This window comes from Mobula hypostoma, chromosome 9 (genome assembly GCF_963921235.1).
Source record: "Mobula hypostoma chromosome 9, sMobHyp1.1, whole genome shotgun sequence".
Classification (NCBI taxonomy): domain Eukaryota; kingdom Metazoa; phylum Chordata; class Chondrichthyes; order Myliobatiformes; family Myliobatidae; genus Mobula; species Mobula hypostoma.
The window spans coordinates 14040472-14065028 of record NC_086105.1 but is presented as its reverse complement, the minus strand read 5'-3'; the positions used below and the strand labels follow the sequence as shown (position 1 = coordinate 14065028).

Here is a 24557-nt window from a genome sequence, read left to right as displayed (position 1 = left end):
GACTCTGAGTCATCTGAAAACTTCGAGCTCTGATCAGCTCTCCGACACTGAGTACTGAGCGCCATCTCTGTCTGAACGATTCGACCTCCTTCTCAGTCGCCAAAAGCAGGCGAGGCCGGGGATTTTGAGGCCTACCCTCCGAAAGATTCATGACTACACAGTAACGACAGCAGCGAACGGGCGTTTCAGAAATTTCTCCAGATGTTCCTCTGTGCTTTCACGTCCATTCTCCATCAAATCAGAATTGTCCACGACCCCTATTTAACAGATACGATATAATTTTCACCGGAGAGCTGCGCAGGCGCGCCATCTTCTCCTCCTACCGGTTAACTTCACTTGCCCTATCACTGATCTGCTCCCACTACCTATGGACTCACTTCCTAAGAACTCTTCGTCTCTTGTTCTTAATATTTTTTGCTTTTTTATTTATTACTATTATTTATTTTCCTTGCTTTTTTGTATTTGCAGTTTGTTGTCTTTTGCACGTCAGTTGTTTGTTTGTCCAGTTTGGGTATGGTCTTTAATGGATTTTGTTTATCGTGCTTCCTGGGTTTTATGAGTATGTCAGCAAGTAGATGAATCTCAGGGTTGTACACACTGACATATATGTACTCTGATAATAAATATACTTTGAACTTTGAAAGTTGATAGGTTTATGGATGGACATTCTAGTAAAGGAAATATGGCTACTAATAACGGATCTATTTAGTATGTGACCTTTGGAGATGTCTGATATTGATTGGTAGAATAAAAAACATTTTTCAAGATGGGGTGTCTCATTGGGTTATTAAAAGACTGAATAAAGCCCCAGCCTACCCAACCTCTCTCCACGAACTTGGCCCCGTGAGTCTCAACAGCATTCTCATAGATTTCCTCTGTTCTCTACCCAGCTTTTTGCCGTTCATTAATTTATTATTGAGATACAGCACAGAATAGGCCTGACTTCCTGGCAAACCCTAATTTAACCATAGCCTAATCATGGGACAGTTTACAATGACCCATTAACCTACCAACAAGTACACTTCTGGAGGAAACCCACACAGTCATGGGGAGAACGTACAAACTCCTTACAGGCTGTGGTGGGAATTGAACCCAGGTCGTCAGTACTGTAAAACGTTGTGCTAACCGCTACGCTATCATGCCGCCCCATCTTTCCAATAGCAAAGTGACCAAAACTGAACACAGTATAGATAGGCTCAGGATGCAGCAGAAGTAATTTATCCTCAAAGTAGTTGGTAAATTATTCTGCAGGAAATGGTTTATCATTTTCACATACTACACTGGAGGAAAGGTTGGTTTGGTGTGGTGTGTGTACTTTCTAACATGGGGATTCGGTAGAAAAACTGCTGATGCTGACTCCCAAGGTCTGACTGACCTTTAGCTGTTAGGATATTGTGTATTTTCCATCCTTATTGAACTCGAGGAATATCAAACATACATCGTTTCAAATTCCTTAATGCAAAAATAATTACCAAAAGGCTGGAAGTTTGCCTTTACTAAATGAAGTTCAGAGGAAATGAAGTCTTGGTCATGTTCAGAGAAGTAATTACATGCAGTAATTGCAGTAAAAGAAGGAAAAGACTTTTAATTATTCAACAAAATAATACCCACTTTTAGAGATACGTTAGTTTGCGAACAATGGAATAAAGAAATGAGCGTATTTGATGAAGTTGTGAAATTGTAATTTTACATTTCAAACCTGATTCAGCTTCCCTCCCAAGCACAGTGTCATGAATTGTGCTTGTGTGAGAGACAACTGTAAGTTTAGATTTTCTAACTTTTCCCAGCTGTTGATGAAGCGTTCACACTGCCAGCAAGGGCTTAGAGAAGCTGCATTAAGAATAATTGGCAACAACTTCTCACTTGTTCCTTGCTTGTGCAATCTTTGGCATGCTACACCAGCCATTTTGACAAAAATCTGCTTTGAATCTCAGCTTCCAACATAAACAGCAGCAAACAACAGGAATTCTGCAGATACTGGAAATTCAAGCAACATACATCAAAGTTGCTGGTGAACGCAGCAGGCCAAGCAGCATCTATAGGAAGAGGCGCAGTCGACGTTTCAGGCCGAGACCCTTCGTCAGGACTCAGCAGCAGCCATTTTGTAGCAATGCAGTTTGGAGGGAGAATGACTGTATGGCTTCAGTTTTTGAGTAAAATCAGTAATCATATTTGATTTGGATATATTAATTTACCATCTGTACTTGCATTTGTGTACATCCCTAATATTCAAGGTGAAAGACAAAACGTGTGCATTGAAGTGTGGGTTAATATTACTCTAAATTCATAGATCATTAACCTTTGGGAATGGGTTAGAGCAAAGTTGAATGGCTGGTTTGAGATCAGGGAAACAAAGTTCTGTGATATTTTTTAAACTGTTGAATATCAATAATTTGCAGTTCTATATACCTGATTAATAGGCTGACTGCTTGTTGGATGAGACTGCTAATCTGTGACAGACATCCCACCTCTCCCGTAAGTTCCGGGAGTTTCCCACATATTAATAGTGGCTCCCTGATGCCTGCAAGTTATATACAATATCACGGAAATCAATTTTTTTTTGAGAGCGAGCGAGAGAAAGCAAGAGAGAGAGCGAGAGCAAGCAAGCGAGAGCACGTGAGTGACAGAGCGAGAGAGAAAGCAAGCAAGAGCGCTTGAGAGCACGCGAGTGACCAGGAGAGAGAGAGAGAGAGAGAGCGCGAGCGAGAGCGCGCCATGGCAGAGTGTTCCAAAAAAAATATAAAACGTACGTCACCCCAGACTACACTAAAGTGTACCTCTGCCTAATAGGGGTCAAAATAATGACAGTGTTGCTCACTGCACTGTTTGCAACAGTGACTTTTCTATTGCCCACGGTGGGTTAAGACTGTAAAAGACATGTTGAGGTGAGTTTAATTGGTGTCATTCGTTCATTAGCGTAGCTAACGTTATTTAAACTAGCTGGCTAGCTGCTAAGGAGCTACTCTATTGCAGACATCCCACCTCTCCCGGAAGTCTCCCGCAAATTGATGGTGCTACCTCCCTGAAATGAGTTTTTGCAGGGTGGGATGTCTGCTGTGATGAGAGTAGATGGGGTGTTGATGGTATTGTGAGTGATGGTGCCTTGGAGAAGGTGGTGGGGGTGGTAGAGATATACCAGTGACAAAGTGGCGAGAAGAGAATTCTAACTGCAGAAGTAGAAGATGGTGGTTAGGTAGTGACTAGGGAGCAGTTAAATGATCAAGCAGAAGGGCCTGATCATAGGGAAGATACAGATTATAGTGTAAATAACCTGCCCCCAAGAGGGCCACACCCTTGCCATTGGGTTTGGAGGCTTGGGCACCTCAATGACCTGGAGACCAGCCTCAGTGTTGGCTGGAGTCAGGGCTTTAACACTTTGGCTCTTGATAGGGTAAGCCATGCCAAACATGTCAAAAGGGTGGAGGTCAGACGAAGAGGGGTCCTCGGGCCCTCCAGATTCGGGGCTTCAGCTCAGGGCTAACAACCCCGACTGGTAAAGCAAAATCGATAGGGCAACGGCAATGAAGAATCCTTCTACATCTGAGTGTGACGGTATTCCTGAGTCTCCGCCTGGGACTTGGATGACTGACAGTCGTGAAAACCGAGAGGAAGCTACTGACATGATGAAGGAAGCCCTGAACACCGTCAGCGATGGAGGACCTTCACTGCTGCCCTAAACGCCAGTGGCGTAACAGGCAGTGCATGAATGTGAGCAAACTAATCTGTGGGAGCATACTTTAAGTTGGTGATTGGAATAATCTTTTGCAGTAAGCAATAGGTATGCAAGCGGCAGGTGAGATGTAATGGTTATCTGTGAATCTTGTTGGATCAGTACGAAGATGCTGGAGGGACAGTACTAAATGGGAACATACAATGCCTATAAAAAGTATTTACCCCCCCTGGAAGTTTTCATGTTTTATTGTTTTACAACATTGAATCACAATGGATTTAATTTGGCTTTTTTTTTGAGACTGATCAACAGAAAAAGGCTCTTTTATGTCAAAGTGAAAACAGATCTCTGCAAAGTGATCTAAATTAATTACAAATATAAAACACAAAATAATAAAAAGAGAAATAATGTATGAGATCGTGAAGAGGCAACGTAACTTCATTGGACATGTGATTAGGAAAGAAGAGTTAGAATGCATGGTAATTATGGGTAAGATTGAAGGGAAGAAAGCAAGAGGAAGACAAAGACAAATGATGATGGAGACAGCAACCAGAGAACTGGAAATTAATACCAATAAATTGATCCACTTGACCCGAAACAGGAGTATGTTGGCTATGGCAGTCAAAGCTCAAACTGGGCACGGCACCTGATGATGATGATGATGAAAACACAAAATAATTGATTGCATAAGTATTCACCCCCTGTCATGTGACACACCAAATCGTCACTGGTGCAGCCAATTGGTTTTAGAAGTCACATAATTAGTTAAATGGAAGTCTGTTTTTGGATATTTGAGGGCAGCCAAGGTGTTTCAGTTGATCGTCAGAATCCTGGCAAAAGTTACACCATGAAGACAAAAGAACTGTCCAAGCAACACTGCAAGAAAGTTATTGAAAGGTACAAGTCAGGAGGTAGATGAAAGAAAATTTCCAAGTTACTGAATATCTCTTGGAGTACTGTTAAGTCAATCATTAAGAAATGGAAAGAGTATGGCACAGCTGTAAACCCGCTTAGAGCAGTCCGTCCTCAAAACCTGAGTGACTGTGCAAGAAGGGGACTAGTGAGGGAGGCCACCAAGAGACCTCTGATAACTCTGGAGGAGTTACAAGCTTCAGTGGCTGAGATGGGAGAGACTCTGCATACAACAACTGTTGCCCGGGTGCTTCGCCAGTTGCAGCTTTATAGGAGGTAGGCAAAGAGAAAGCCACTGTTGGAAAAAAAAACTCACGTGAAATCTCAGCTAGAGTTTGCCAGAAGGTATGTGGAAGACTCTAAAATCCTCTGGAAGAAGGTTGTGTGGTCTGATGAAACCAAAATTGAGCTTTTTGGCCACCAGACTAAATATGATGTTTAGTCTAAGCCAAACACAGCACATCATCAATAACACACCATCTCCCCCGTGAAGCATGGTGGTACTGGTAGCTACATCATGCTGTGGAGATGCTTCACTGCAGCAGGCCCTGGAAGGCTGTGAAGGTAGAGGGTAAAATGAATACAGCAAAATACAGGGAAATCCTGGAGGAAAACCTGATGCAGTCTGCAAGACAACTGTGACTTGGGAGAAAATTTGTTTTCCAGCAAGACGATGGCCCCAAGAATAAATCAAAGCTACAAAGGAATGGCTTAAAAACAACAAAGTTATGTCTTGGAGTAGCCAAGTCAGATTCCAGATCTCAATCCAATTAAGAATTTGTGGCTGGACATGAAAGGGCTGTTTACTCACAATTCCCATGCAATCTGACAGAGCTTGAGCTCTTTTGTAATGAAGAATGAGGAAAAATTGCAGTGTCCAGATGTGCAAAGCTGATAGAGACCAATCAACACAGTCTCAAGGTTGTAATATCTGTCAAAGGTGCATCTACTAAATACTGACTTATTTAGTGAATACTTATACAATCAATTAATTTGCATTTTATATTTGTAATTAATTCAGATCACTTTGTAGAGATCTGTTATCACTTTGACACAAAAGAGCCCCTTTCTGTTAATCAGTGTCAGAAATAAACAGATTAAATCCACTGTGATTCAAAGTTGTAAACCAATAAAACATGAAGACTTCTGGGGGTGGCGGGGGGTGAATACTTTTTATAGGCACTGTAATTTGTGGACGTGGCACATTTCACTTTCTTTAACATTGTGACATTCTTATGGATAGAAAAAACTGGCTAGTTGCAGTTAAATGTAGGAGAGCTATTAAAATGTAAGATGGAGCCTTACACATTTTAGAATGAATGGAACAGCTTCAGTGAGTGGACTGTTGCCCTGGCACAACTTCATTAAGTTAAGTGCAGGAGGAATCAAAGTCGGATTCTACCTGAATCATCTCTTCTGTTTTTTGGGATTAAAAGCCTCTCCTTGTCTTCACTTCCCAGTCCAATACTTTCTATTTTAAGGCTGCTACTGTTTGCAGAGTATTGCAATTCAAATGGGTTAATCGCACATTAACAGGCCAATTAGCCCATGTTATTAATGCTAGTATTTGCAGTCTGCATGAGCTTCTTTTGATTACTATTCACAACCTTTATTCTAGCCGCATTTAGTTCAATCAATATATCTTTCTTTTCTTCCCCACGTAACTATATTTAACCAATTCACATTAACTACTGGTAGCGCTGGTTGTTTAAAGTGTAAAAGCTTTCAAAAATAGTTTAAAGTGATTCTGCAGATGTTGGAAACACAAAATGTTGGAAGAGCTCACTTGGTCAGGCAGCATCTCTGCAGAGGAATAAAATCTTAAACTGGAAATTAATTAAAAGATTGCCAAATTATGCAATTGCTCTGCTAGAATTACCAAGCAAGTAATTTGGGGCTGGACAACCTTTAGCTCAGTAGCAAATAATTGATGCTCTAACATTTTTGAAAAGCTTTGATGCACTACGGGGTTCCCAACTAAGGGTCCATGGCATAAAAACGGCTGGGAAACCTTGCTCTAGAGCCTTTGTGATGTAACTCGGCTGTGGGTTTACATTATCCTGATTTCAAGTACTGTATAGATTGTACTTTACTCTTCAAAGGATTTAGGTTAAGATTTTCTAGTCTTGATATGTTTGAACTTGTTTGTTTCCAGATGAATTGGCATGTTCCTTGACATACTTATTTGTTAGATGGCAATTTGCTTGAATTTCCATTGTTTGAAGTTTTTCAAAATATTATTTCTGCAGCGATTTATATTTTATTTCATTCTGGCAGTAATTGTTGGTTGTTAACATTTCATTTCTTTTGGAACCATGTAGGTTTCCAGGTTGGCTGGTGTGCTGGTCAAGTATGGAGTAAAGAAGGGTGATCGAGTTGTCATTTATATGCCGATGATTCCCCAGGCAATGTACACCATGTTGGCTTGTGCAAGAATTGGAGCCATACACAGTTTGATATTTGGCGGCTTTGCATCGAAAGAGCTTTCTGTTCGTGTGGACCATGCCAAGGTATGTTTTGATGTGGTTTGTCAGATGCGAGTAATATTGAAAAAGCAAGGCAGTACAAAATGTGTTACAATAATAAGAACTATCATTTGGAACTGAAATCTGATAAAATGAACCACCAATATCACCAAAATACTTCACAGGCAAGTTATTTTTTTAATTGAGTCACTTCAGTAGAAATAATTCAAAGAAATTGCAAAGGAAGTTAGCAGAGGCAGTCAGAGTTAAGGAGGAAGATCCAGAGTTTGCAATCTTGTTAGCTGATGGTCCAACTGAAAATGGTGGAATGTTTAAATGTGGGATTAAAGCACTGGAGTGTGCAAATGTCCCTGAGGGTTAAACAGGACTGAAAGAAACTATAGAGACCGCAAAGAGCAAAATCATGGACAAGCCTGAGAATTTACTTATTTATTTATTAAAATACAGCGCAGAATAGGCCCTTCTGGCACTTTCAGCCGTGCTGTCCATCTACTCCTGATTTAACCTAAGCCTAACCAGGGTACACTTTACAATGACCAATTAACCTACCATCCGGTACATCTTTGGACTGTGGGAGGAATCTGGAGCACCTGGAGCAAACCTGCATATTTCACAAGGAGGACATACTGTACAGATTTCTTAGAGATGACCATAAAACATAGGAGCAGAATTCAGCCATTTGGTCCATTGAATCTGCTCTGTCATTTCATCATGGCTGATTTATTCTCTCTCTCAACCCCATTTTCCCACCTTTCGCCCATAACCTTTGATGCCCTGACTAATCAAGAACCTATCAGCCTCTGTTTTGAATATACAGTCGGCCCTCCGTATCCGCGGTTCCCCATCCGCGGGTTCAACCAACCGTGGATCGGGATCGAAAAAAAAAACCTGTAAGTTCTCTCTCTTGCACTCGTTGTTTGAGCATTGTTCGCCTCGCGTCTGGTTCATTCACTACTTGTGTTGTGAGCGAGAGGAAGGAGTTTAAGGCTAGTAAGGGATGACTGGCTAGCTATGTAAAGTGCTACAGCCTCAAGAACTTAAAGATCATGGGAGAATCAGCATCGGCTGATGCCGAGGCAGCATCAGTGTTCCCAGAAGAGCTACGATGGTTGCGCCTGTATTGAAAATGTTCAGACTTTTTTTTCTTGTCATTATTCCCTAAACAATACAGTATAACTACTTACATAGCATTTACATTGTATTAGGCATTATAAGTAATCTAGAGATAATTTAAAGTATACGGGAGGATGTGCATAGGTTATATGCAAATACTACGCCATTTTATATACGGGACTTGAGCATCTGTGGAATTTGGTATCCGCAGGGGGTCCCGGAACCAATCCCCTGCAGGTAAGGAGGGCCGACTGTACTCAATAACCTGGACTCCATAGCCATCTATGGCAAAGAATTCCACAGATTCATGCCCTCTGGCTAAGTAAGTTCCTCTTTATCTCTGTTCTAAATGGATATCCCTCTATGGAGGCTAAGGTCTCTGGTCCTAGACTCATCCATTATAGGAAACACATCCTATAATTGAACTCCGAAGTCCAGCACACTGAACTGTAATAGTATCATGCTAACCACTATGCTATCATGGCATTTCAAATGGTTAGAATTCAAGGTATTGCTTAACTAGTTGTCAATGTCAGTCAACAGCCATTGAGTTGATGGTGAAGAGTACTTGGTGTAAATTAGATGGGTGAATGGAATTCAGGTTGCAGTTTTGAATCCATCTCAAATTTATGATTGGTAAATAAAGGTGGCAGAGCAAACATACATGTAATCAAGTCTAGAGAAAGTGCAGTCATACAAACAGGCTTTAGTGGCACCTGATTTGATGATTGTCAAAAGTGGGTGATGTAGTTCAGGTGGAAAATATTAATAATCACGTGACTATGTGGGTTGAAGTCGGAAAGGATAGTGATATGTGTTGTGTATTTAATATTGCAGTAATATTTGAGTTGTTTTGTAAATATTTTGTTTGATTAAGCATTCTTTGTTGTTTACATTATTCATTATAAAAGTATGTGAACGGCATACGTCATCATGCCACCACATCATAAGTGGCGCGACTCGCTAAAGTAAAAACGAAACTAAGACGCACATCTCCTAGCTCCATGTTTTTCTTTCAATTAGTTTTATGCTTTGGTGTTACAAAGCATAACAGTGGTGATGAGTAAGTTTTAAATTGAACCCAAGATGACCACCTACCTGTTGAAGCGCAGTGAGACGTTAGAGATTTTTTTAAAAGTGCAGCGTGCTTTCTTCATGAGGAGAGGATGTTTGAGTTTAAAAAAAAAGGCAGAAAATGGATGAATTCACGGATTCATAAACAGTGAATACTAACTGATAAAAATAATAAAAAATAGCAGAAATGGAATGATAGATGTGTTTGATGGCAAAAAAAGATAACTGGATATTGTATACTGAGTTTATTGAATGGTATTTTAAAGCAAATTAAACAGCCAGTGAAAAGCCAATTTTGCTGAGTGCATGGGGTGGAAAAGCATATAGTTTGCTTAGAAGTTCAGTAGCTTGAACCAAGATAGCTGATATCGTGAAAGTTTCAGTCATACTTGAAAATTAATGGAATAAGGCATATTACATCTGCAATATACCACCCAGCTCCAAACGGCTTGTTGGAAAGATTTGTCCAGAATGCACTGCAAACAATGTCAGCAGAACATACTACACTGACACTGAATCAGAATCTGACCAAGTTCCTCCTTGCCTGTCAGAATGTATATCTCACCAGTAATTCTGTTCCTGAGTCATCTCTTGTGCTCACGCTTGGATCTCCTCAGGCCCAATCTCAGAAGTAGTATGCAGGACTAACAGCTGAGACAAAATGAAGGTTCTTCAAGCAAGGAGGTTCAATGTTTCACTCTGGACGAGCAGTCCCAGTGAGGGACTACAGCGGTGATCAAAATTTGGTACTTGGACAGAACTGGACCACACATCCACACAGTACAGATTGCATCTGATGTCATCTGGAGGTGACACTGCTCAGTTGAGGAGGGCAGAGTCAATTGTTCGAGAAGATAAGTGTCCCGAGCTGTCAGAACCACTTCCTGCAGTCCCAGAGTCAACTCCTACAACCACCACGGAGGAGGTCCCAGACTCTGAGATTGTTTCACAGCAGAGTGACCTCCCTCATTAGGAAAAATGTTATACCACAAGATTAAGCAATCCTGGGGGCATCACATGATGACGTGGGATTGAGACGTGTAAATTCAGCTGTCCCGCAACAAATCAGTAAAGTACCGTTTAAATAAAACAAAGTTGGTAAATATTTTTTGAAAACTATTTATAAACTTTATAAGACTACTTTACGGTATGCCTCCTAAACTGCAACAAAAGAAGTCTGCTGTTGTGAAGCAGCCGCGAGACGGGAAGAAAAAAGGGCCTACTGCAACGATGGAGCCTCGGACTCAGGTTGGATCTCCTTCGGTAGAACAGGGAGCAATGGCGGTGGCAGAGGTTGCTCCGAAGAAGACAACGGAATTGCGCATGCGCAAAGAAGAGCGCATGCGCAAATCGACACAACGCAAACTACAAGAACCGACACGCACTGCAATTGAAAATGACTCAGAGTCAGAACTGGATTCTGCAGAGAACACAGATGAAGAAGAGGAGGAAGAATTGGAAGCGAGTGGAAGTAAAGGAGATGATAGAGACATAAGAGAGGCTGTATTGCGATCAACGGCTGAATTAAGGAAAGTAAGAGAAGAGCTTAGAGATACGAAGAGATGCTATAATAAAGTTATGGAAAGACAGGACAAAATGGAAAAGAAGCTTCAGAAGATGGAAAGAGAAATGGGGCTTATGAATGATAGAGTGGAAAAAACAGAAAATGATTTGCTTGTCTGGAACTCGGAAAGAAACCGACTCTTGGAGAAAGTGGACATGTTGGAAAATTTCAGTAGACGTAATAATATAAAAATTGTTGGTCTTACAGAAGGTATGGAAGGAGAAAAGCCAATAGAATTTTTTCAAAGATGGATCCCGGAGGTTTTGCAAATGGGAGAGGAGGCTCGATCAATTGAAATTGAGCGGGCACATAGAGCTTTAAGACCAAAACCAAAAGATGACCAATATCCACGATCGATTTTAATAAAATTCTTAAAATTTCAAGACAAGGAAAGGATTCTACAGGCGGCTGTTCGAGCTGCCAAAGATAGAAAAGGGCCATTGATAATTAAAGGGAAAAGAGTTTTTTTCTACCCTGATATAAGTTACGAACTTTTGAAGAAAAGGAAGAAGTTTAATCCAGTGAAAAAAACCCTATGGGAGCATGGTTATCAATTTATACTGTGTTATCCTGCAACTTTGAAGATTTTTTTGTCTGGTGGAGAAAAAAGATTTTTTGATGACTACCAGAAAGCAGAGCAGTTTGTGCAACATTCTCTGAATATTCACCAGATACAAGAACAAACTCAGGAGAGCGAGATAGATTGAAGATGAAGATTGGGTTTAAGAATGGAGTTGTTGGATTTTTGAAGCTGGATGAATGTATAAATATAGTATTAATTATATGAGGGGGGTAAGAAAGGTTAATACTGGAGGAAATTAGCTGGGAATAATAATACTAATTTTGTTTATATATATATATATATATAACTTTTTTTGTTGTGGGGGAGCTGGAAGAAGCACTGATCGATTGCTACATTAATCATGTGTGCAAGCGTGGCTTTTGCCGCGACCCGTAAAATGGAGGGGGGTAGTGTTGTGTATCTTTTCATTCACAACATTAGTGGGGGGGGTATTTTGTGTTTTCTTTTTTTTTCTATCTTTTTTTTCTCTTTTTGCCTGGAAGGTTGGGGGGGGAACACATAGCATCATGGTGAAGTTTAAAGTGATTCCCCAAGGAACTATGAGAGTTGAGAAGGTAAGTAATGTTTTAGATTGGAGTAACTTTGTTAAGAATAATGACTAATTTATTGAATTTTTTGAGTTTTAATGTTAATGGGCTTAATGGACCAGTGAAAAGAAAAAGAATATTAACATATATTAAAAAAATGAAGATAGATTTAGCTTTTTTACAGGAAACGCACCTAACAGAAACAGAACATCAGAAACTAAAGAGAGATTGGGTGGGTAATGTTGTTGCAGCCTCATTTAATTCAAAAGCGAGGGGAGTAGCAATTTTGATCAATAAAACGTTACCAATTAGGATACAAAATGTAATAACTGATTCTGCGGGGAGATATGTGATTATACATTGTCAACTTTTTTCCGAACTATGGACTTTTATGAATATTTATGCACCAAATGAAAATGATGCAAAATTCATACAAGAAACTTTTTTGAATTTGGCGGATGCACATGAAAAAATATTAATTGGAGGCGACTTCCATTTTTGCTTAGACCCAGTCTTAGATAGATCAACCAAGGCTGTTATAAAATCGAAGGTAGTAAATCTAACTTTATCATTGATGAAAGATTTAAATTTGATTGATATATGGAGAAGAATCAATCCTAAAGAAAGAGACTATTCGTTCTATTCCCATAGACATAAAACTTATTCAAGGATAGATTTTTTTCTATTATCAATGCATATTCAACACAGAGTGAAAAATATGGAATATAAAGCAAGAATATTATCAGATCATTCTCCTTTATTAATGACAATAATAATGGCTGATAAGGAAGAAGAGGCTTATAGATGGAGATTTAATTCAATATTACTAAAACGTCAAGATTTTTGTGATTTTATGAAAAAGCAGATTCAATTTTTTTTGGATACAAATTTTCATTCAGTGGAGGATAAATTTATATTATGGGATGCGATGAAAGCATATCTTAGGGGACAGATAATAAGTTATACGTCTAAAATTAAGAAAGAATATATGGAAGAACTAGATCTATTGGAAAAAGAGATTACAAGAATAGAAAAAGAATCACAAAGATATATGTCAGAAGAAAAACGAAGACAACTTGTCAATAAGAAGTTACAATATAATACACTTCAGACATATAGAATGGAAAAAGCAATTATAAGATCTAAACAAAGGTATTATGAGTTAGGTGAGAGAGCACATAAAATTCTTGCCTGGCAGTTGAAAACAGAACAAGCTTCCAAAACAATAAATGCAATTAGAACAAGGGCAAATAAAATATTTTATAAACCTCTTGAAATAAATGAAACCTTTAAAAATTTTTATTCTGAATTATATCAATCAGAATCCCAAAACGATGTTAATGAGATAGAAAGGTTTTTATCACAAGTTTCTCTTCCAAAATTGAATTTGGAAGAACAGAGGGGATTAGATATGCCTTTTACATTAAAAGAAGTTGAAGAAGCTTTAGGATCACTTCAAAGTAATAAATCTCCAGGAGAAGATGGTTTTCCACCTGAATTTTATAAAAAATTTAAAGATTTATTATTTCCTCTTTTTATGGAACTAATACGTCAAGCAGAAAAAATACATAAACTTCCAGAATCTTTTTCAACAGCGATTGTAATAGTATTGCCAAAAAAGGACAGAGATCCTATGAAACCAACATCATACAGGCCTATTTCTTTATTGAATACGGATTATAAAATAATAGCAAAAATTTTATTGAATAGATTATCTAAATATTTACCAAAATTAATACATATGGATCAAACAGGATTTATTAAAAATAGACAATTGGCAGATAATGTAACTCGGCTACTCAGTATAATTCATTTGGCACAAAAAAGGGATGAGAAGAGTATAGTAGTAGCTTTGGATGCAGAAAAAGTATTTGATAGATTAGAATGGGATTTTTTATTTAAAGTATTAGAAAAATATGGGTTAGGAACATCTTTTATAAATTGGATTAAAACTTTAAATTCTAACCCTAAAGCTAAAGTAGTGACAAACTCTCAAATTTTAACACCATTTCAGCTAAAAAGGTCAACTAGACAAGGTTGTCCACTATCACCTGCTCTATTTGTATTGGCGATAGAGCCATTAGCAGAACTAATTAGATTGGATCCAGATATTATGGGTTTTAGAGTTAACCAAGAGGAATATAAAATTAATCTTTTTGCAGATGATGTTTTGATCTATTTAACAAACCCACAACATTCGTTACATAAATTATCTTCTAGATTGGATGAATATGGGAAGGTATCAGGTTACAAAATAAACTGGGATAAAAGTGAAATTTTGTCTCTTACTAAAGGAGACTATAGTCAATGTCGATTAGTAACCCAATTTAGATGGCCGGTAAATGGTATAAAGTATTTAGGTATAAGACTTGATAGTGATGTAAAGAATTTATATAAATTTAATTATTTACCACTATTGAAAAAAATTCAAGAAGATCTTGACAAATGGATGATACTACCAATAACATTAGTAGGTAGAGTCAATGTTGTAAAAATGAATATATTTCCGAGATTACAGTATTTGTTTCAAACATTACCAATACAATTGCCACAGAAATTTTTTCAAGAGTTAAATAAACCTGTGAGAAAATTTCTTTGGAAAGGTAAAATGTCAAGAATATCATTGGAAAAACTGACATGTAAATTTAGGTTAGGAGGGTTACAACTTCCAAACTTTAAAAATTACTATAAAGCAAATCAACTTAGATTTATTGCATCTTTTTTCGATGATCAAAAACTAGCATGGATTAAAATAGAACTAGACAAGATAGGAGAAAATAAACCTGAAGATTTTATATATAAATGGGAATCTAAATGGATACGGGAAAAGAAAGAATCTCCTATATTAACACACTTGATTGATCTATAGAATAAGATAAATGTTGATAAGGAAACACAGAAATCTCCATTAGCAAGGAGACCTTTGTTTCAAAATAGACTTATTCCTTTTACAATGGACAATCAACTTTTATATAATTGGTACCAAAAAGGGATTAAATTTATAGGAGATTGTTTTGAGCGAGGTATATTGATGTCATTTGAACAATTAAAGGATAAATATAAAATATCTAATAATACTTTCTTGTGCTACTTTCAGTTAAGGGCTTACTTGATAGGTAAGCTGGGTCAAACAATGTTTTTGCCAAAAGCTAATGAAATTGAAATTATAATTCAAAAAGGGAAAATTAAAAAATTTATTTCTTGTATGTATAATTTGATTCAAGAACAGACAATTAAACAAGGAACCCATAAGTCAAAGCAAAAATGGGAAACAGATCTGAATATTAATATTGATGAAATAAATTGGTCAAGACTTTGTCTGGACAGTATGACAAATACAATAAATGTTCGACTTAGATTAGTACAATATAATTTTTTACACCAGTTATATATTACACCACAAAAAATAAATAGATTAAATTCAAATCTATCTGATAAATGTTTTCGGTGTAATCAAGAAATTGGTACTTTTTTACATTCTACTTGGTCTTGTTTTAAAATTCAACCCTTTTGGATAAATTTAAGAGTCTTATTGGAACAAATTACTGGAATTCAACTTCCACATAACCCTGTATTATTTCTATTAGGTGATATTGAAGGGATAAAACCGAAACTTAAATTGAATAAATATCAGGAAGAATTTATAAAAATTGCATTGGCAGTAGCTAAGAAGACTATAGCAGTTACTTGGAAATCTGATTCGTATTTAAGTGTGGATCGTTGGAATAATGAAATGGCTAGTTCTATTCCACTTGAAAAAATTACTTATAATTTAAGAGATAATTATCTAACATTCTTGAATATTTGGCGCCCTTATTTACAAAAGATAGGATGTCATATTTAAGTGCTCCGACAAAGAATTTGGTTACTGGGGGAAAATAACGAATAATTATACCAAATTTATTTTGAATCCCATGGAGCATGTGGAAACCTTCCAATACCCAGGCGGCTTTTCTTTTTTTTTCTCTTTCTTCTTTTAGGTAGGGCTATATATATGGGGGGGGGAGGGTTAAGGGGAGGGGGGGGTGGGTAGATTTTATCTTTTCATGTACTCTTTTTGAAAATTCAATAAAAATTATATTAAAAAAAAAGATTAAGCAATCCTCCATGGTGATTAAGTCTTTAGGCCTAAATAGGACAACTGAAATTTTACTAATCGTTGCATGCCTATATAGTAGTTGTATTATATACTATAATAAGGCATCTGTTAGTCTTGTGAGACCATGGATCTGCGCCTGGAAAGTCTTCACTCTCCAAGGTGCAGGCCTGGGCAAGGTTGTATGGAAGACCGGCAGTTGCCCATGCTGCGAGTCTCCCCTCTCCACGACACCGATGTTGTCCAAGGGAAGGGCATTAGGACCCATATGGCTTGGCACCAGTGTCGTCGCAGAGCAATGTGTGATTAAGTGCCTTGCTCAAGGACACAACACACTGCCTCGGCTGGGGCTCGAACTCATGACCTTCAGGTTGCTAGTCGAATGCCTTAACCACTTGGCTACGTGCCCACTATAGGAGAGTTGTATATAGTTGAGATGCATTCTATATTGAGTTGGAGTTTGTTGCTAAGCTGTGAGGAGTGTTATGTATTTAATATTCCGTAATATTTGAGTAATCTTGTAGATATATTGTTTGATTAAGCATTCTTCGTTGTTTACATGATTCACTACGGGTTATACAGTATATAAAAGTACGTAAACGGTATACATCATCACGCCATCATGTCATAAGTGCGCGCTTTGCTAAAGTAAAATGAAACTAAGACACATATCTCCTGGCCCTGTGTTTTTCTTTCAATTAGTCTTGTGTTTTGGTGTTATAAAACATGACAATATGCTTTTCAAATACCCAGAGGCTTTGACTGAAATGCTAGTCTGTTTCCTTTCCAACCAGCTGTGTATTTTGATTATCTTATATTATTTTTTAATTTCCATACTTCTGTGGGTTGAGAACTGTAATGGAACAAATCCAGACGGAGTTCTGAGAAAGCTTGTCAGAAATTTTGGAAGTTGCAGTACATTAAAGGAAAGGCTTGTAGGAGGCTGCATGGTGATTTGGCAAAGCAGAAAGTTCTGGAATTTTGTTTTGAGGCAGAGTGCTGACATGAAGAAGAGTGAGTGGTGTGTGTGTGTGTGTGTGTAGGGAGAGAATTGTTAACAGAATAGAGTGAGAGCTGAGGAAAGTTAGTTGATCAGCTGATCATTGAGAATACGGCTGAGGGAGTTGGCGAAAGTGGACAAAAGGACTTGTGGGGTGGTACAAGGCGGCCAGGAAGCGAAGCTAGAGAACAATCCAGATAAAGTCTTAGATCTTTGGCAGACTGGGATAGCAGATGTGAGAGAAAGCAGCAGAGGAGGTGGTTTCAGTCATGGGGATTAAGAAGCCCAGAAGATCCTGGTTTGGGAGTTGATGATGGACATAAGTTCAGTGAATGATCAGCTAAGTTTTTTCCTGATTGTTGGAAAAAACCTAGGTTCTACACATCGGTGGTGTCATGTTGGCTTCTCAGTTGGAATCATTCTGCATAGAAACAGACTCCTTGGCCCAAGTTGAGAGTGACCATCAAACACTATTCCTACCTTAATCCCTTTGTTCCGTCCATGTTCCCATCAATTCCTCCACCCACTCGTACACAAAAGCAAAGTCATAACAGCCAACGAACTTAGCACCTCACGTGAGAGGAAACCGGAGAAGACGATGTGTTCAGGTGAAGAATATAGCAAGTCTGCACTGGAGGTTGGGACTGGGGGACGTCGGCTCCACTGGCTGCATCACTCTGCTGCCCGCAGATCATTACTGATTGTTTCCCACGGGAACTTGATTACATAGAACATAGAGCAGTACGGCATAGGTCAGCCCAGGATAATTTTTCACCATTGTAATGCTAAGGAATCCCAATGAGGTTTGGACTTCTGCATGCTAAAGCAGGAGATTTAATTGAGCTTAAAAGCCTCCTTGCCACTGGTTCCATTCAGGACCATGAGTACAAGCCAGGAGAGTTGGTTGCATGTTCTTCAGTCCTGAACACAAGGTCCACTTCTTATTCATTGACTCCATCCCCCTCTCAGTATTTAAAGCATTTGCAACATTGGTGACATATTTGCCAATTGAGATGACTTGTACATTTTCTCCACATTCTCTGACTCATTTCTGACCTTGCTGAATCCATCTGCTGCTAATTCTTTCCAGATTTACGACTAGACTGAATTGTTGCATTAGTTCTGTCATACCTACACCAATTGGGTTTAATTAAAGCTCTGTTGTCCCTTTTACTCATTGCTGCCCTACATTGGCATGTTTTGAAAAAGGACTTAATTTAACTAATTTAATTATTACACTGAATTTCGTAGATCAATTTATTTGCTTGTTTTAAAACTAAACTACTGGAGACAGTCTTTTTTTCCCTAACATTCTCATTAGTTTTAACTCTGTCATTTTGCCATGTTGTCTCATTTTCCAAACATTCAAACTGATGTTTTTTTCTCTTGTGAGGCAGCATGCTGAATCTGATTAACCTTTATGTTTGACTCATCGCCTTTTTCCATGGCATGGAGCTCAAAGCAGCAGGAAGAGATCTAACTACAATTCACATACATTCGCCCACACATCTCCGTCTACATTTCATGAAGCCTTTCAGGTTTCTGTCCTATCTAATTAAGGATTTACGAATTTGAAAAAAAAATGTTATTTTAATGGCATCTGTTTTTATTCCAATACTCTCATTAAATCTGAGGATAAATAGGAGTTATTTTTGCTATGTATAGGAACACCAATGTCCTTGGAATGGAAAAATCTATAAAAGGTAGTGGATACAGCCCAGTTCATCACGGGTAAAGTCCTCCCCACCACTGAGTCCATCTACAAGGAGCGCCTTCACAGGAAAGCAGCGTCCATCATCGAGGACTCCTACCATCCAGGCCATGCCCCCTTCTCACTGCTGCCATTAGGAAGGAGATCCAGGAACCTCAAGTTCTGCACCACCAGGTTCAGGAACAATTATTATCCCTTAGCTGTCAGGCTCTTCAAGCAGAGGAGATAACTGCGCTCACCTCAGCTCTGAACTGCTTCAACAACCTATGGAGTCATCTTTAAGGACTCTACAACTTACCTTTTCAGTATCTATTGTTTATTCATTATTATTATTTTCTTTTTGTTCACTTTTGCACATTGGTTATCTGTCTGTCTTTGTGTGTTCTTCCATTCATTCTATTGTGTTTCTGTTTACTTTGAATGCCCGCAAGAAGATGAATTTCAGGGTAATATATGGTGACATATATGTATTTTGATAATAAATTTACTTGGAATTATTTATTCCCCTCTAGGGATGCTATCTGACTTGCTGAGTTCCTCCAGTATTTTGTGTGTGTTGCTAGGAGTTATTTTACTTTTACTCTCCTCCTGATGGTTTACTCTCCTCGCCTCTTGGTGATCTTTGCTTACATGTACAGTCGGCCCTCCTTATCCGCGAGTTCCGCATGAGCGAATTCAACCGACCGCAAATTGAGAAAACCCGGAAGTGCTTTTCCAGCACTTGTTGTTCGAACATGTACAGACTTTTTTTTTCTTGTCATTATTCCCTAAACAATGCAGTATTACAAATATTTTACATAGCATTTACATTGTATTAGGTTTAGATTATGAAGACACGCAGTGCTCTTTTATTGTTATTTAGTAATGCATGCATTAAGAAATGATACAATATTTCCTCCGGTGTGATATCACAAAACACAGGACAGACCAAGACTGAAAAAAATTAACAAAACCACATAATTATAACATATAGTTACAACAGTGCAACAATGCCATAACTTGATGAAGAAGTCCATGAGCACAGTAAAAGTTCAAAGTCTCTCAAATGTCCCACATCTCACGCAGACGGGAGAAGGAAGAAAAACTCTCCCTGCCATGCCGACCACAATCCCACTGAGTCATCCGAAAACTTCGAGCTCTGATCAGCTCTCCGACACCGAGTACTGAGCGCCATCACTATCCAATCAATTCGACCTCCTTCTCGGTCGCCAACAGCAGGCAAAGCTGGGGATTTTGAGGCCTACCTATTAGGTATTACAGACGTCCCACCTCTCCTGGAATTTTTTTGAGAGTGAGCGAGAGAAAGCAAGAGAGAGCACGAGAGCAGCCGTGAAAGCAAGAGAGAGAGAGCGAGAGAGAGAGAGAGAGCGCGAGAGCAAGCAAGTGAGAGAGAGAGCGAGCGCGTGCCATGGCAGAGTGTTCCAAAAAAAACTATAAAACGTACGTCACCCCAGACTACACTAAAGTGTATCCCTGCCTAATAGGGGTCAAAATAATGACAGTGTTGCTCGCTGCACTGTTTGCAACAGTGACTTTTCTATTGCCCATGGTGGGTTAAAATGTAAAAGACATGTTGAGGTGAGTTTAACAGGTGTCATTCGTTCATTAGCGTAGCTAACGTTTTAAACTAGCTGGCCGGCTGCTAAGGAGCTACTCTATCGCAGACATCCCACCTCTCCCGGAAGTCTCCCGCAAATTGATGGTGCTACCTCCCTGAAATGAGTTTTTGCAGGGTAGGATGTCTGGTATTATAAGTAATCTAGAGATGAATTCTGCAAGAAAATGAATCTCAGGGTAGTATATAGTGACATAAACATACTTTGATAATATTTACTTTGAACTTTGAGAGAATTCACATGGCTCTATTTTGGAGACAGACAGCCTGTGAACTGGTGTTAATAACACTTAAGAAAATCAGATAATCCATTAATATGGAAGCCATTTTAAGTAGTTTGCCATTAACTTCAGTAATGGTTCTTGAATATATCATTTTTAAAATATTTAAAAATTAGATTTTAATTGCTTATCATTTTGCTTGGGTATATCCTAAGTAAAATCATTTTGAAATTTCTATGTCACTATCTGGTTTTCAGATTTATTAAGAGAAAGGGATGAACTAAATGATGACATCCTGCAATGTAACTCAGAGCTTATGGTGCTGAGAGTTTTATTGCTGTCCCTCTGGAAAAAATAAAAAATGGGATAATTTATGAAAATAATTAAATGCAAGAAATCCTGTTTTATATAGAACAAAATTAGCTGAGTAAATCTCTTGAGTGACTACAAAGTAAGTTATTGCAGTGATTTGGTACACTTGCAGGAAGATAGCAAGACATCCTGCATAACTTTTCATTTCCTTCGATATTTAGTTTCAATTGACTTATTTCTGACTATATAACCTTGAGGAACTGTTTCATGCAGTGACAATACATTGCATATAACACATTTGTACTTTCTTTAAATAGTATTTACATATGGTATGCATTCCTGCACAGTATCTACATTAATTTTTCTTAGCTGTCAGAAAATGTAGGGTCAGGTACAGGTCGAATCGAGACGGTGGGTCCAGACCCCAGAGCATACCGAGGTGACTGAACCCGATGGTTGGATGTTGACTTAGGTGTTGGGCCAGACGGAAAAGGTCAGGGTGTCATAGCCTGAGGTGAGGGATGGGCCAGTGCAGCTCACTACCCGACAATGTTTGCTCGGCTCTGCGCTGAACTACGGGTCTCCGGCTCTCTTTGTGGGCTTCAGTTCAGTATGCTATTGGCTTGTTGTTATTGTTTGCCTGATTTGTGTTTTTTTCTCTCTCTGCACATTGGATGTTCGATAGTCTTTTTTTTTATGGGTTCTTTTGGGTTTCTTTGTTTTGTGGCTGCCTGATTCCAGGATCAGAATCAGAACCAGGTTTAATATCACTGGGATGTGTTGCGAAATTTGTTGTTATGTGGCAGCAATACACGATAATAGAGAAAAACTGTGACTTACAGCAAGTACATAAAATAGTCAAATTAACTAAGTAGTGCAAAAAGAAAGTAGTGAGGTAGTGTTCAGGGGTTCAATGTCCATTCAGAAACTGCATGGCAGTGGAGAAGAAGCTGTTTCTGGATCATTGAGTGTGTGCCTCCAGTCTCCTGAGCATCCTTCCTGGTGAGAACAAGGCATCACCTGGGTGATGGGGTCCTCAGTGATTGATGCCATCTTTTTGAAGCATTGCTCCTTGAAGGTGTCTAGGATACTGCAGAGGCTAGTGCCCATGATGGAGATGATGAAGTTTACAAATCTTTGCAGCTTTTTTCGATCCAGTGCGGTAGCCGGCACCCCCATACCAGACAGTGATGTAAAATTCCCTCCTTTAACTTTTTCATTCATTCACCACTTCTCCCATTTAAGAAGCTTCTATCCATCTGACCAAATAGCAGCCTCCTTCCATGGTTTTTGTGGTTTTTGTTTAGCTTTGTTTAATAATGCTTCTGTGAAGCATATTAGATATTACACAGTGCTAAAAGGGAAGGATAAATACACATTGATGTCATTCATAGTTAAAGTTTTTATACAAAATACTCTCCCCATTAAATGAATCACATCTGTTCCCCTACATTGTAGCCCAAACTGATTGTCACAGCATCATTTGGAATTGAGCCATCACGAAGAATAGCGTACATACCACTGCTGGAAAAAGCTTTGGAAATTGCTGAACACAAGCCAGAAAAAGTCATGATTTACAATCGACATAACATGGTGAGTGTTAAATTCAATCTGTTGTCATTTTCATATAAAACTTGCACCTGTGACATCTGCTTTAACAATTTTGTGAAATCTTTCATTATTTCTTTACTTAACAGTCATGCACCCTTGTCATATTTCTCATGTAGAATGATTCCCTTTTTTGCTTATTATGCCATAGGAGACCGTTCAGCCCATTGCCAGCACCCTATAGAGCTATCCTGTCGATCCTCTCATTTCCCTGAAGGGTATCCTCTCTCACATGATGTTTGATTGTTTTTGCTACTTTACCTCCACTATAATGTTATCTGTCTACTGCAACTAATCACCATCTTTGGGATGTGCGAGGAAATTGGAGCAGCTGGCAAAAATCTCAGTGGTTGTGGGGGAGAGGGCAAACTTCAGCATGCAAGGGCAGGATGAAGCTTCATTTCCTCTTGCTGGGAAGCAGCTGCGCTCACTGCTGCCTCACAAATGTAAGTGGTTGCTCTCAGTAACTGGTCACTGAAAAGAAAATGGGAACGGGACTGTGAAATACCTTGCTCCAAATCCAGAAGTGATATCTGTGCTTCTTCTATACCCATAGATTAGGTCAGCTGAGATCAGCTAATTCCCAGTCAGCAAGAATCAACCCAAGCAGGTTTCTGGTCTACAAGCTCAGCCGACATGGTGAGCCACATTGGATGCCTTAAAACAGTGGTCCCCAACCACCGGGCCGTGAGGAAACGACATGATTTGGCAATATGAGTCAGCTGCACCTTTCCTCATTCCCTGTCACACCCTGTTGACCTTGAATGCACGCGAGGTCATTACCCGCGCATCATCCATGTCAGCGCGGGAAGGAGATCAACTCCTCCAGCTTGCAAATGACAGTGGGCTGAAAAGTATGTTTGACATAACATCTCTGCCGGCATTCTGGATCAAAGTCAAGGCTAAATATCCTGAGATAGCCACGAAAGCACTGAAAACGTTGCTTCCATTTCCAACATATCTCTGCAATGAATGCAACGAAAACTAAATTGCGGAATAGACTGGACATAAGGAACCCCCTTCAAGTATCGCTGTCTCCCATCACCCCTCAATGGGACCGTGTTGTTGCAGGGAAACAAGCCCAAGACTCCCACTGATTCAGCGATATTGGTGTGTTGCAATGATTTTATATGTTCATACGGGGAAAATATGTGCTGTGTGTTTAATATCTAAACGTTACTTAAAATGTTATGATGCTAGTGACTTATATAACCATATAACAATTACAGCACAATTATAGGCGATCTCTGCCCTCCTAGTCCGTGCCGAACGCTACTCTCACCTAGTCCCACCACCCTGCACTCAGCCCACAACCCTCCATTCCTTTCCTGTCCATACACCTATCCAATTTTTCTTTAAATGATAATATCGAACCTGCCTATACCACTTCTACTGGAAGTTCATTCAACACTTACTTCAAGCTCCCCTGATAATTGACTTATCACTATATTCATGCGAGGAAAATATGCACTGTGTGTTTAATATTAAATTCGTTAGATAAACACTTCTGGAAACGAAATTGAGTGTATTAGCCACTTATCACCTGTATTCCGGTCGTGATTAACACCCGCCCCCCCTCGATCCAGTGAAAAGCTTTTGCTCGTGTGTCAGCCCGGCAGATCCCATGTACATTGAGGTAGTAGAAAGAAAGCCAGAATGCAGAATAGAGTGTTGCAGATACAGGAAAGTGCAGTATAGGGTAACAAATAAATTGCAAGGGCCATGCTAATGTTGGTTCTCACACCTCCATCCGTCTCCTGTGTCATAATAAGCAAGAAATCATTCTGTAAGTGTCAAAGTAAATTCATCGCATAGCCATAGTGTTTGTGGGAATGTATTCAAATGCACAAATTATTTTTTATTCATTATATGAAATGGTTTCATGAAGTATAATGGTGTAAAAATGTAAAGTCAATGCCTTTATCTTCAAAAAAAAATGGAAGGTTCTGTGTCATTGGTATGGTACTAAATTGATAATTCCCATTGACTTATTATTTTATTGCAGTTTAAACAGGTCACCATCAATCAGATGGTGATTGTGGAACTAGTTATATAGCAATTATCT

At 38.9% G+C, this 24557-nt stretch overlaps 1 protein-coding gene across 1 annotated transcript in view; it reads left to right on the top strand.

Annotated features, from left to right (window-relative positions):
- Positions 1-24557, top strand: part of acss3 (acyl-CoA synthetase short chain family member 3) — an 88607-nt gene that overhangs the window by 29032 nt on the left and 35018 nt on the right. Inside the window, exons 3-4 of the mRNA XM_063057751.1 lie at positions 6904-7092; positions 22343-22477. Of these exons, the coding sequence (XP_062913821.1) occupies positions 6904-7092; positions 22343-22477 (324 nt within the window). The remainder of the gene's footprint in view (positions 1-6903; positions 7093-22342; positions 22478-24557) is intronic.